Below are 13,515 nucleotides of genomic sequence, written 5' to 3'. Positions count from 1 at the left end.
AATGAGATCACCTCTCATTCTTCTAAACTCTAGAGAATATAGGCCTAGTCTACTCAATCCCCCCCCCCACCCCAGGACCCAGCCTGGTGAACCTTCGTTGCACTCACTCTGTGGCAAGTATATCCTTCTTTAGGTAAGACCACCAAAACTGTACACAATACTGTGGTCTCACCAGGGCCCTATATAATTGCAGTAAGACATCTTTACTCTTACACTCAAATCCTCTTGTAATAAAAGGCCATTAGAAGCATTTAAGGAAAAGCTAGATAAGCACACGGGGGGGGGGGGGGCGGCGGGGGGGGAAAGGAATAGAAGGGTATGTTGATGGGGTGAGATGAAGAGGGGTGGGAGGAGGTTCGTGTGGAGCATAAACACTGGCAGCGACCAGATTGGGCCAAATGGCCTGTTTCTACATAAAGTTGCAAGTAGCCAACTTAGCATTGGATTGGGAAGAAGTGAAAAAGACTCCAGCTTACCCATGAGATTTTTCTTCAGTGTGGCGATGCTGAAGCCAGTGTAGTTGGTGTAGATGGAGTGGGTCTCGTTGCCAGACTGCTTCACGATCAGGATGGTCTTGGGGCTCACCGCGAAGAAGCTGACGAAGATCGTGATGAGCACAATGTGGACCACGAGGAAAATCAAGAAGCTGGTCTTGGCATAGATCTGGGCCCCGACCAGACAGACCAGGAGACAGAGGAAGAGGATGCTGGAGGCGTACAGGACATCGTACAGGTAGCTCTGCGGGAGCACGTGGATACCTCTGGGTTCTGTTTCCGCTGATGGCGGAGGGAGGAGAAAAAGGAGAGACAGAGAGCAGGTTACTTAGGAACAGGAAGAGGCCATTCAATTAGATCATGGGGGAGCTGTACCTCAACTCCATATCCCTCAATACACTTCCCCAACAATAATTATCGATCTCAAGTCTTGAACGCAACTGACTCCCAGCTCTGAGGGGGTAAGAGAATTCCTGATTTCCACAACCTTGAGGTTCCTGGAGATGCCATGTTCTCCAAAGGGAGAGAGTGCTTCCTGATTTCACTCCTGAATGACCTAGCTCTAATTTAAAGATACGTGTTCTCTCGTTCTTAATTCCCCCTCCAGTGGAAATAGGTTAGATAGGGAGAAACTCTATTTTAAGCACCTCGATCAGATCACCTTCAATATTCTAAACTCAAGGGACTACAAGCCAAGTCAATGCACGCTGTCCTCATACTTGGAACCACACAGGAATACATGGACCCCACCTACAGGAACCTGGTCTTTAGGGCAAACTAAGGCAGCAGAAGGCCACATCGCTCAGAAGTGTTGAAATGCTTCTCATGCAGGCTAAGCCCCCTCCCCTCATTTTGCAGGGCCCCCAGATCAGATTCTGGGAGGAGGCAGGCAGGGGGAAGAGAGTCATTTGGGCTGCAGTAAGGTTGGAGAAACCATCTGAGCTCCACTGATGCACGGTTACCTGGAGGGGAGATCGCCACCACCGGGGGAGGAGCAAGAGTCAGCATCGCCTTGGTGGCCCGGTGAGGGAACAAGTTACAAAGAAACCACCATCGATACGGAAACAGGCCATCCGGCCCAACTAGCTGTTTATCCTCGGGGGGGGGGGGGGGTCCTAATCCCTCGTACTTGCTCTGTTCCCCATCTCGGTCACCTCCTCCAGCCCCCCGCAACCCTAGAGCTCCTCCAATTCTGGCCTCTTGTGCATCCCCGATTTTAAATCGCTCCACCATTGGCAGCTATGCCTTCAGCTGCCTGGGCCCCAAGCTCTGGAATTCCCTCCCTAAACCTCTCCCTCAAACCTACCTCTGATCAAGCATCTGCCCTAATATCTCCTAGTGTCTCGGTGTCACATTCGGTTTGATAATTGCGCCAGTGAAGCACCTTGGGACGTTTTACTACCTTAAAAGGCGTCAACCACTTATCTAGCCTATTAAAATGTCAACATGGCCTCTGCTTCAATCACCAACATGTCACAGCCTCGTCACCCCCCTCAAACTCTTCATTTAAACTTGTATCTATGGCACCTTTTTTTTTTTGACCCCCTCAACCACTGGAAACAGACGGTTTCTATCTACTCTGTCCCATCCCTTCATAATTTGGAAACAGCTCTCAATCCAGTCATCGCCTCGGTTCTAATTCCTCAGTCACTGTATCCTCACTAATCCCACACGGGCCATCACTATATGGGCCTGAATAGCACAGGCAGTTGACCCCCGCCCCCCCACACACATCTACTGGGGGAGGTGGTCATTCAGGAGGCGTTTTTTTAAAAACCACCCCCTCAGGACATCAGTGTTTCACAGCCAATGTAATCACTGTTGTAATGTGGGAAACACGGCAGCCAATTTGCGCACAGCAAGCTCCCGCAAACAGCAATATAATGACCAGATAATGTGTTTTGGCGATGTTGGTTGAGGGATAAATATTGGGGAGGGGGGGGGGGGGGGGGGGGGGGGGGAAAGAAACTCTCCTGCTCTTCTTCAAAATAGTGGCAGTGGGATTTTTACCCAAGAGGGCCTCGGTTGAACGTCTCACAGAAAGACAGCACCTCAGACAGTGCAGTGCTCCCTGGGTACTGCACCGATGCGTCAGCCTGGATTACGTGCATCCCACGCCCAATCTTGATTCGGAGGAGTGCTGCCCACTTCCAAACAAATGCCTACAAGTTAGTTCAGGAGCAAGTTAATGATGCAAGGGGAAAGGTGGGTTGTGATGCTAATCTCAGACACGAGTACAAATCAAGTGGTTGATGGGCCTTCATCTCAAACTTATCTTGTAATCTATTCCAGACTTTCCTTAACCCAGTGAGTCAACAACTCAAGACCCCTCTAGCAAGTCTTCACAGAACATAACAAGAAATAGGAGCAGGAGTAGGCCATTCAGCCCCTCAAGCCTGCTCAATACCACACGGACTGCAGCGGTTCAAGAAGGCAGCTCACCAGCACCTTCTCAAGGGCAACTAGGGATGGGCAATAAATGCTGGCTTTGCCAGCGATGCCCAGATCCCATAAACAAATTTTAAAAAATCATGGTTGATCTGATCTTTGCCTCAACTCCACTTTCCCACCCGCTCCCCATAACCCTCGACGCCCCGTAGCTCAAATACCTGTCTATCTCCGACTCGAATATATTCACTGACTCCACAGCTCTGGGGTAGAGAACAGCCTCTGCAGAATCTATCGACACAAAACTGGTTGCCCCAAAAGATCTTGCCCAGATCACCATTTCTCCCCCAACACTTAAAAAGGCCAAGACACTTACTTGTCCCCACCACAAGGGGGAGGTAGACTCACCTGCATTGGGGAGTTCTCCAAATACATCTAGAATTGCCTCCACCAGACCCAGAACATAAACCGCACAGGAACAGACATTCGCGAGGAAGAACATCAAGCCAATGCTCCCGCCAAACTCGGGGCCCAACGTCCGACTAATCATAACTGGAAGCGGTTTGTAAAGGAAACCAAGTGCGATGCTGTGGGTTTGGGGGGGGGGGAAAAAAAAAAAAAAAAAAAAGAAGAGGGTGGGCGCGCGAGCGGAGGGACAATGACTCCCAGGGACCTGGCCGAGGCTCAGCCAGCCTGTCAATTGCCAAACAGAAGCCATTTAAGAGTTGGGATTTTGGGGGGGGGGGGGGGGCTGGGGCAGGGGAAGAAAAGGTTTGAAAGAAAAGGATTCAAACTAAAATTGAGATCCTTGTCGACATGAGCGCCAAGTGGCGGAAGAGGCATTAGCACCGGCTGAAGAGTAAAAGGCGAAAGATGAGGCACAGGTCCAGGTGAAGTACTGCTGAAGATGCAGTACTGATCAGGCTTTGTTGAATCTTACATAACAAATGGACTCTGGACACTTCTGTTTATACAAGTTTTGCCAAGACCAACAATTTAGAGGCACAATTCAGATGCTGGTCAGAAGATCTTGAACATTGGTCTGTTGTAGTACTGTGCCTTGATGTCTAGTACAGTAGTTGTAAAATAAAATGTGAACTCAAAAAAAGGTAGTTATTTTTAATTTATTCACAAGATATAAGAGTCGCTGGCAAGGCCGGCATTTAGTGCCCATCCCTAGTTGCCCCGAGAAGATAGGTGGTGATAAACTTCCATGAAGATGGCCTATGGTACAGAAGGAGGCCATTCGGCCCATCGTGTCCGTGCCGGCCCACAAAGAGCCATCCAGCCTCATCCCACGTTCCAGCTCTTGGTCCGTAGCCCTGCAGGTTACGGCACTTCAAGCGCACATCCAAGTACTTTTTAAATGCGATGAGGGTTTCTGCCTCTACCACCCTTTCAGGCAGTGAGTTCCAGACCCCCACCACCCTCTGGGTGAACAAAGTTCTCCTCAACTCCCCTCTCAACCTCCGACCAATTACTTTAAATCGGTGCCCCCTGGTTATTGACCTCTCTGCGAAGGGAAATAGGTCCTTCCTATCCACTCTATCTAGGCCCCTCAATTTTATACACCTCAATTAAGTCTCCCCTCAGCCTCCTCTGTTCCAAAGAAAACAACCCCAGCCTTGCCACAATACAAGCCCAGAGAGCCCTGGAATAGACAGCGTGTGTGTGTGTGAATGTCCCCGATCACAGGCGGCCCAGGGGGCGAGCAGCTCGCCCAATACCTGGCCCAGGGAGTCCAGCGTAGGGGAGCGAATATCAGGCCCAGTGCAGACGAGGTAGAAGATCAGCCATGATCCGATTGAATGGCGGAGCAGGCTCGAGGGGCCAAATGGCCGACTCCTGCTCCTATTTCTTATGTTCTCCAGTCTTTCCTCAGATAAAATTCCCCAGCCCAGGCAACAACCTCGTTAATCTCCTGTGTCCCCTCTCTAGTTGCAGTCCCTGGGGGTTGTGTTCAGTCTGGAGTTACTGGAGGGCTCCAGCCTCCATGTATTGAAGATTAATCTCCTGGACACGGATACACCCAGCAGATAAATCACCACCACATTTAAAAAAAAAAAATTGTGGGCTTCATTCCCCATTTTCCTTAAACAATTTATTATCGAGGGGTGATTGATAAGAGATGTACAAGTTTATGACGGGTTTGGACAGGCTAGACGGGGAACGGCTGTTCCCACTAGTTGATGGTACAAGGACTAGGGGGACACAGATTTAAGGTTTTGGGCAAGAGATACAGGGGGGACGTGAGGAAAAACTATTTTACGCAGCGAGTGGTGAGGACCTGGAACTCGCTGCCGACGGAAGTGGTGGAAGCGGAGACACTCGATGTTTTCAAGGGGAGACTGGATAGGCACTTGAGGGAAATAAACTTGCAGGGCTACGGGGATAGAGCGGGGGAATGGGACTGACTGGATTGCTCCACAGAGAGCCAGCACGGACTCGATGGGCGGAATGGCGGCCTTCCATGAATATGACAGAATTGGAGAAGGGGGGGGGGGGGGGGGGGGGGGAAGAAAAAGATTTTAAAAAAAAGTCGAGTTGGGGAGGTCATGAGGTGCAACTTCAAGGAATAGGCCCAACTAGAGTTGGCAAGCCAACATGGGGCAGGTAAGCACTGTTTTTAAAAAAAAAAAATTTTTTTTAAAATTCATTCATGGGATGTGGGCATCGCTGGCAGGGCCAGCTTTTATTGCCCATCCATAATTGCCCTCGAGAAGGTGGTGGTGAGCCGCCTTCTTGAACCGCTGCAGTCCGTGTGGTGAAGGTGCTCCCACAGTGCTGTTAGGGAGGGAGTTCCAGGATTTTGACCCAGCGATGAAGGAACGGCCAATATATTTCCAAGTCAGGATGGTGTGTGACTCGGAGGGGAACTTGGAGGTGGTGGTGTTCCCACGCGCCTGCTCCCCTTGTCCTTCTAGGTGGTGGAGGCCACAGGTTTGGGAGGTGCGGTCAAAGAAGTTCAATGGCACGGACGTTGTGTAAAAAGGATACAGTAAGCCCCGCCGCCCTTCACTGCTCCATTGGTGGAGATAGCACAAACCGACAACACAGTCAGACTAATGATGACGTAGGCTACCACCAGCATGAGGAGCGACTGCAGGAACCCGGCCTGCCCGATGACAAAACCTAGAGAGAGAGAAAGAAAAGGACCATCAGAAACAGTAAGCATCTTGGGAGGCGAGGACCGGATGCTCAACGCAGTCAGTCGCCCCTTCAAAGAAAGTACTGGACCCCAGTGTTAGTGACAGACCTGTACCCACAGTACTGTACCGCAGTGTAATACAGTGACAGACCTGTACCCACCGGTACTCCACAGATGAGGTAGTGTTACTAAACGCTGCCTGTTAAGTCAGAGCTAGATTATAAACAGGTGTCTGTTGGACAGCTGGTTTAGCAGAAGGGGTGAGGGCGAGGAATAACAGCAGTTGTTTACCAGATGAGTCAATGTTGATCTGTTGTCTCCATAACCACCGTATTTCACTGAATTACCAGCACCACCACCCCCACCCCCAAAATTGGAGATCGGCTGCCAGATCCAAGATCCTGAAAGTGCAGCCGATAATTAAGTTACCACAGCAGGGCATTTGTGAAGTAAAACATGCAGCCTCGGAGCTGCAGGATGAGCAAGCAAGAGAGCAAACAGTGGTTTCGTTCTCCTGATTGCTATCCTTGCATGTGTGGACAGAATCTGGCTCAATCGCCATGCTTTCCAGGGTCAAATAGCTGCAGCCCCCCCTCCCAGCCACCTCCCCTCCCCTCCATTTTGGGGCACACAGGAATGGCCACCAGGGAAGAGTTCAAAGGGCAGCCAGCTTGTAGACCCACACCCCTTCCACGCACCCACCCCACCCCCGAAAAATCCCACCGCAAATCAACATCTTAGAGCCAGGCTGCTCAGGAGCGAAATCAGGTAGCACTCCTCCCCCTCCCACCACATAAGAATGGTCGTAAAACTCCAACAACATTCAAGCAGCCCGCTTGATTGGCACCCCATCCACCACCTTAAACATTCACTCCCTCCACCACCGGCGTACCGTGGCTGCAGTGTGTACCATCTACAAGATGCACTGCAGCAACTCGCCAAGGCTTCTTCGGCAGCACCTCCCAAACCCACGACCTCTACCACCTAGAAGGACAAGGGCAGCAGGCGCATGGGAACACCACCACCTCCAAGTCCCCCTCCGAGTCACACATCATCCTGACTTGGAAATATATCGTCTGTTCCTTGATCGTCGCCGAGTCAAAATCCTGGAACTCCCTCCCTAACAACACTGTGGGAGCGCCTTCACCACACGGACTGCAGCAGTTCAAGGCAGCTCACCACCACCTGCTCCAGGACAACTAGGGATGGGCGATAAATACTGGCCTAGCCAGCGACGTCCACATCCCATAAACAAATTAAAAAATGTTTTGACTCTCCCCAAAAGGCTGTGGATGCTGTCGGACAATTGGAGCTTTCAAGATGGAAATCGATAGACGTGTTAGGGAAACGCGGCAGCCAATTTGTACACAGCAAGCTCCCACAAACATCAATGGGATTATGACCAGATAATCTGTTTTTAGTGATGTTGATGGAGGGATAAATATTGGCCCCAGGGGTAACTCCTCCCCTGCTCTTCAAATAGTGCCACGTGATCTTTTACGTCCACCTGAGGGAGCAGACGGGGGCCTCGGTTTAACATCTCATCCGAAAGACCGCACCTCCGACAGTGCGGCGCTCCCTCAGCGCTGCACTGGGAGCGTCAGCCTGGATTTTTTAAATTTGTGCTCAAGTCTCTGGAGTGGGACTTGAACCCACATCTTCTGACTCAGAGGCTAGGGTGCTACCAACTACATTACAACAGTGACTACACTTCAAAAGTACTTCATGGGCTGTAAAGTACATTGGGACGTCGGGAGGTTGCAAAAGATGCTGTATAAATGCAAGTCTCGAGTTCAGGACCTGCCGCAATCTTTCGCTCTGTGGTAGTTTACCCCCTCCCGCACCACAACCGACACTGGCACTGCCCAACACACCCTTTCCAAGTGGTGGTTTGGTGCGGTCTCTCGAGTCACCGGTTCAAGCCCCACTCCAGGACGTCAGCCTATAATCTAGGCCGACACCAGTGCAGTACTGAGGGAGTGCTGCACTGTCTTATTTCAAATAAAGCTGTTAGACTATAACCTGGTGTTGAGATTTCTTACATTTGTCCACCCCAGTCCAACACCGGCATCTCCACACCTTAAATATATTCAATGACTCCACCTCCACAGCTCTCTGGGGTAGAGAATTCCAAAGATCCACAACCCTCAGAAGAAATTCCTCCTTTCCGATTTAAAAGGGTGCCCCCTTATTCTGAAATTATGCCCCCTAGTTCTACGATTTTCCTCATTCCCACACGAGGAAAATCAGAGATGCCCAAGAGGGCAGAATCGGAGGAGTGCAGATATCGCGGGGCGGGGTGGGGGGGTGGCTGTAGGAGGTTACAGAGATGGGGGGGGTGGGGCACGAGGCCATGGAGGGATTTGAAAACAAGGATGAGAATTTCTTGAATAAAAGCCTCATGCCCTGTCCGGCTTCTCTGGCAAGCGTAAAAAGATCCCACAGTTCATCTACAGGCCTGTGTTCTTGCAGGTGTCTGCACTCCCTCGTGGGAGTTTGGTGTTTTTGAAACATGTTTCATGCGTTCAGACAGACGTTTATTTGACGCACGGGCAGAAACTGCTTTTATCAATTAGTGCACACTCACATTTTGAAGTTATTTTTGGAAGTCATCGCACCACAAGTTTCCAGACTGGTTCGACAAGAATGCTATCATTTACCAACTAGTTAGCTAATGGCAAAATGTGCAACGGCAACTTTTTTTACCCAGCACATTGAAGATATAGCAGCCCCCCCCCCCCACCCAGAGATATCTGCGCTCCTCTAACTTTGCCCTCGAGTATCTGATTTTTTTTATTATTATTTGTTCAGGTGGGCGACTACTCCGCAACTTAGAATCATGGGAGGATACGGCACAGAAGGAGGCCATTCGGCCCATCGGGCCTGTGCCGGCTCTTTGAAAGAGCCATCAATTAGTCCCACTGCCTCCCTGCTCTTTCCCCACAGCCCTGTAATGTTCTCTTCAAGTATTTATCCAATGCCCCTTTTGAAAGTTATTAAATTTGCTTCCACCGCCCTTTCAGGCAGCGCATTCCAGATCATAACTCACTAAGCAAAAAAATTCTCATCTCCCCATTGGCTCTTCTGCCAGTTACGTTAAATCTGTGTCCCTCTGGTTACCGATCCTCCTGCCAGTGGAAACATTTTCTCCTTATTGATCACAAAACCATTCACGATTTTGGACACCGATTAAATCTCCCCTTAACCTTCTCTGCTCCAAGGAGAACAACCCCAGCTTCTCCACGTAACTGAAGTCTCTCATCCTTGGTACCATTTTGGTAAATCTCCTCTGCACCCTCTCCAAGGCCTTGACATCCTTCTTAAAAAAGTGCGTTGCCCAGAATTGGACACAATATTCCAGCTGAGGGCTAACCAGTGATTTTCCACATTTTCACTCCTACATTTAAAAAAATTCATTCATTGATGTGGGCGTCACTGGCAAGACTGGCATTTATTGCCCATCCTTAGTTGTCCTCGAGAAGGTGGTGGTGAGCTGCCTTCTTGAACCGCTACAGTCTGTGGTGCATAGCGGCAAGTGGCTTGCTGGGTCATAGAAACATAGAAGATAGGAGCAGGAGTAGGCCATTCGGCCCTTCGAGCCTGCTCCGCCATTCGATGAGATCATGGCTGATCATCCAAATTCAGTACCCCGTCCCCGCCTTCTCCCCGTATCCCTTGATCCCTTTAGCCTTAAGAAATATATCCAACTCCTTCTTGAATATATTTAATGTATTGGCCTCCATCGCCCTCTGTGGTAGAGAATTCCATAGGTTCACCACTCGGTGAAGAAATTCCTCCTCATTTCTGTCCTAAATGGCTTACCCCTTATCCTTAGACTGTGACCCCTGGTTCTGGACTCCCCTGCCATCGGGAACATCCTTCCTGCATCTAGTCTGTCCAGGCCCGACAGAATTTTATAGGTTTCAATGAGATCCCCTCTCAATCTTCTAAACGCCAGCGAGTATAAGCCCAATCGACACAATCTCTCCTCATACATCATTCCTGCCATCCCAGGTATCAGCCTGGTGAATCGTCGCTGCATTCCTTCCATGGCAAGAACATCCTTCCTCAGATAAGGCGACTAAAACTGCACACAATACTCAAGATGTGGTCTCACCAAGACCCAGTACAACTGCAGCAAGACATCCTTGTTCCTGTACTCAAACCCTCTCGCTACGAAGGCCAACATACCATTTGCCTTCTTAACCGCCTGCTGCACCTGCATGCTTACCTTCAGCGACTGGTGCACAAGAACACCCAGGTCTCGTTGCACTTCCCCTTCTCCCAATCTATTGCCATTCAAATAATAATCTGCCTTCCTGTTTTTGCCACCAAAGTGGATAACCTCACATTTATCCACATTATAGTGCATTTGCCATGTTTCTGCCCAATCACCCAACCTGTCCAAATCATACTGGAGTTTCACGACATCCTCCTCCGCTCATTTCAGAGGGAGCAGTTAAGAGTCAACCACCTTGCTGTGGGTCTGGAGTAACATAGGCCAGACCGGGTAAAGACAATAGATTTCCTTCCCATGGTCCCCATTACTGAGACTAGCTTTTTATTCCAGCTGCTGTGCTGGGATTTGTACTCGTGTCTTTGGGCATAATCGTCCAGGCCTCTGGATTACTAGTCCAGTAACATAACCACTGCTACCGTTTCCGTTATAAAATCGCTCAACCTTTGGTGGCCGTGCCTTCTGTTGCCTGGGCCCCAAGCTCTGGAATTCCCTGCCTAAACTTCTCCGCCTCGCTACCTCTCTTGCCTCCTTTAAGACGCTCCTTAAAACATACCTCATCGACCAAGCTTTTGGTCACCTGCCCTAATTTCTCCATGTGGCTCAGTCAAATTTTGTGTCTTCTAAATCACTCTTGTGCAGCACCTTGGGACGTTTTACTACCACGTTAAAAAGCGCTATATCAATACAAGTAGTTGTTGCTGCTAATGTCGAGGCGCCCCAAAGTCAACACATGCAGCAGCCATTTTGAGCACAACAGGATCCCACAGCAGCAAGCTAGTGGCCAGTTAATCGGATTCTAATTGGTGCCGGTCGAGGGATGAATGTGGGGCAGGCCACTGGAGCACTGTGTTGAAGAGGTGCTATTTTTCCAGATAAAGCCCTGCCTGCCATCTCTAGTTGGCAAAAAAGGACAGATCCTGTGGCACTAGTCATTGAACAACTGCACAGAAGGAGGCCATTCAGTCCACTGTGGTGATGCCGGCTCTTTGAAAAGAGAGCGCACTCCAATTAGTTTTACACCTCCTGCTTTCCCCAGAGCTCAGCAAATTTCCACCCCAGTATTTATCAGATTCCCTTTTGAAGGTTACTATTGAATCTGCTTCCACCGCCCTTTCAGGCAGCGCATTCCAGATCACAACAACGCTACGTAAAAAAAATCCTCCTCATCTTCCCCGCCGGTTCTTTTGCCAATCACCTTAAATCTGTGTCCCTCTGGTGATTAAGAAGGCCAATGGAATGCTGGCTTTCATTGCTAGGGGGAATAGAATATAAAAATAGGGAGGTATTGCTTCAGTTGTACAAGGTATTGGTGAGACCGCACCTGGAATACTGCGTACAGTTTTGGTGTCCATACTTAAGAAAGGACATACTTGCTCTCGAGTCAGTACAAAGAAGGTTCACTCGGTTAATCCCGGGGATGAGGGGATGGACATATGAGGAGAGGTTGAGTAGATTGGGACTCTACTCATTGGAGTTCAGAAGAATGAGAGGCGATCTTATTGAAACAGAAGATTGTGAAGGGGTTGGATCGGGTGGCTGCGGGGAGGATGTTCCCGATGATGGGTGAAACTAGAACTAGGGGGCATAGTCTTAGAATAAGGGGCTGCTCTTTCAAAACTGAGATGAGGAGGAACTACTTCACTTAGAGGGTGGTAGGTCCATGGAATATGCTGCCCCACAAAGCTGTGGAAGCTACATCATCACATAAATTTAAAACAGAAATAGACAGTTTCCTAGAAGTAAAAGGGAATTAAGGGTTATGGGGAGCAGGCAGGAATTTGGACATGAGTCTAGGTTCGGATCGGTCATGGCCCTGTGGGTAGCGGAGCGGGCCCAGGGACCGTGTAGCCTGATCCTGCTCCTATTTCGTGTGTCTAATTCTGTTAGATTCAGGAGATGGTTCTGTGATAGTGGATTGGCGGTTAGGATCAGATCAGCCATGATCTTATTGAATGGCGGAACAGGCTCGAGGGGCCGATTGGCCTACTCCTGCTCCTACTTCTTATGTTCTTATGTACTGACCCTCCTGCCAGTGGAAACAGTTTCTCCTTATTTACTTGATCACAAAACCCTTCATGATTTTGAACGCCTCTATTAAATCTCCACTTAACCTTCTCTGCGCCAAGCAATCTTGTTGTATGCGGCCCCTTGGGTCAGAGCGATCATATGATCGAATTCTTCATTAAGATGGAGAATGAAGTAGTTGACTCAGAGACAAGGGTCCTCAATTTAAATAAAGGAAACTATGATGGTCTGAGGAGCGAGTTGGGTAGGATTGATTGGGGAATGGCACTCAAAGGGTGGATAGGCAATGGCAAACATTCAAAGACCAAATGGATGAGCTACAGAATTTGTTCATCCCAGTAGGCATAAAAATAAAACAAAAAAGGTGACTCAACCGTGGCTAACAAGGGAAATTAGGGATAGCATAAGATCCAAGGAGAGGGCATATAAATTGGCTAGAAAAAGCAATAATCCTGAAGATTGGGAGCAGTTTAGGAGTCAAAGGAGGACAAAGGGATTAATTAAGAAAGGGAAAATAGAATATGAGAGTAAGCTAGCAGGGAACATAAAAACTGACTGTAAAAGCTTCTATAGGTATGTGAAGAGAAAAAGATTGGTGAAGTCAAGCGTAGGTCCCTTGCAGTCAGAATCAGGGGAATTTATAATGGGGAACAAAGAAATGGCAGACCAACTAAATACATACTTTGGTTCGGTCTTTACAAAGGAGGACACAAATAACCTCCCAGAGGTGCCGGGGAACATAGGGTCTGATGAAAGGGAGGAACTGAAAGAAATCAGTATTTGTAGGGAAATGGTGTTAGGAAAATTGATGGGACTGAAGGCCGATAAATCCCCTGGGCCTGATGGTCTACATCCCAGGGTACTTAAGGAAGTGGCCCTAGAGATAGTAGATGCATTGCTGGTCATCTTCCAGAACTCGATAGACTCTGGAACAGTACCCATGGATTGGAGGGTAGCTAATGTTACCCCAGTTTTCAAAAAAGGTGGTAGAGAAAAAGCAGGGAATTATAGCCTGACATCAGTAGTGGGGAAAATGCTAGAGTCTATTATAAAAGATGTAATAGCAGAGCACTTGGAAAGCAGCGACAGGATCGGACAAAGTCAACATGGATTTACAAAAGGTAAATCATGCTTGACTAATCTACTGGAATTTTTTGAGGATGTAACTGGTAAAATAGATAAGGGAGAACCAGTGGATGTGGTGTATTTGGACTTCCAGA

At 48.9% G+C, this 13,515-nt stretch overlaps 1 protein-coding gene across 1 annotated transcript in view; it reads right to left on the bottom strand.

The window, feature by feature from the left end:
• slc12a9 (solute carrier family 12 member 9) overlaps window positions 1–13,515 on the bottom strand; it is a 49,368-nt gene that overhangs the window by 21,931 nt on the left and 13,922 nt on the right. The window contains exons 2-4 of the mRNA XM_085977347.1: window positions 5,880–6,014; window positions 3,291–3,434; window positions 477–776 (exon numbers count right to left, since the gene is read on the bottom strand). Of these exons, the coding sequence (XP_085833473.1) occupies window positions 477–776; window positions 3,291–3,434; window positions 5,880–6,014 (579 nt within the window). The remainder of the gene's footprint in view (window positions 1–476; window positions 777–3,290; window positions 3,435–5,879; window positions 6,015–13,515) is intronic.

Source organism: Somniosus microcephalus, unplaced genomic scaffold, assembly GCF_052327205.1.
Source record: "Somniosus microcephalus isolate GS21.2 unplaced genomic scaffold, FLI_Smic_1.0 unresolved_chr4, whole genome shotgun sequence".
NCBI lineage: Eukaryota > Metazoa > Chordata > Chondrichthyes > Squaliformes > Somniosidae > Somniosus > Somniosus microcephalus.
This window is presented reverse-complemented; position numbering and strand designations above follow the sequence as displayed.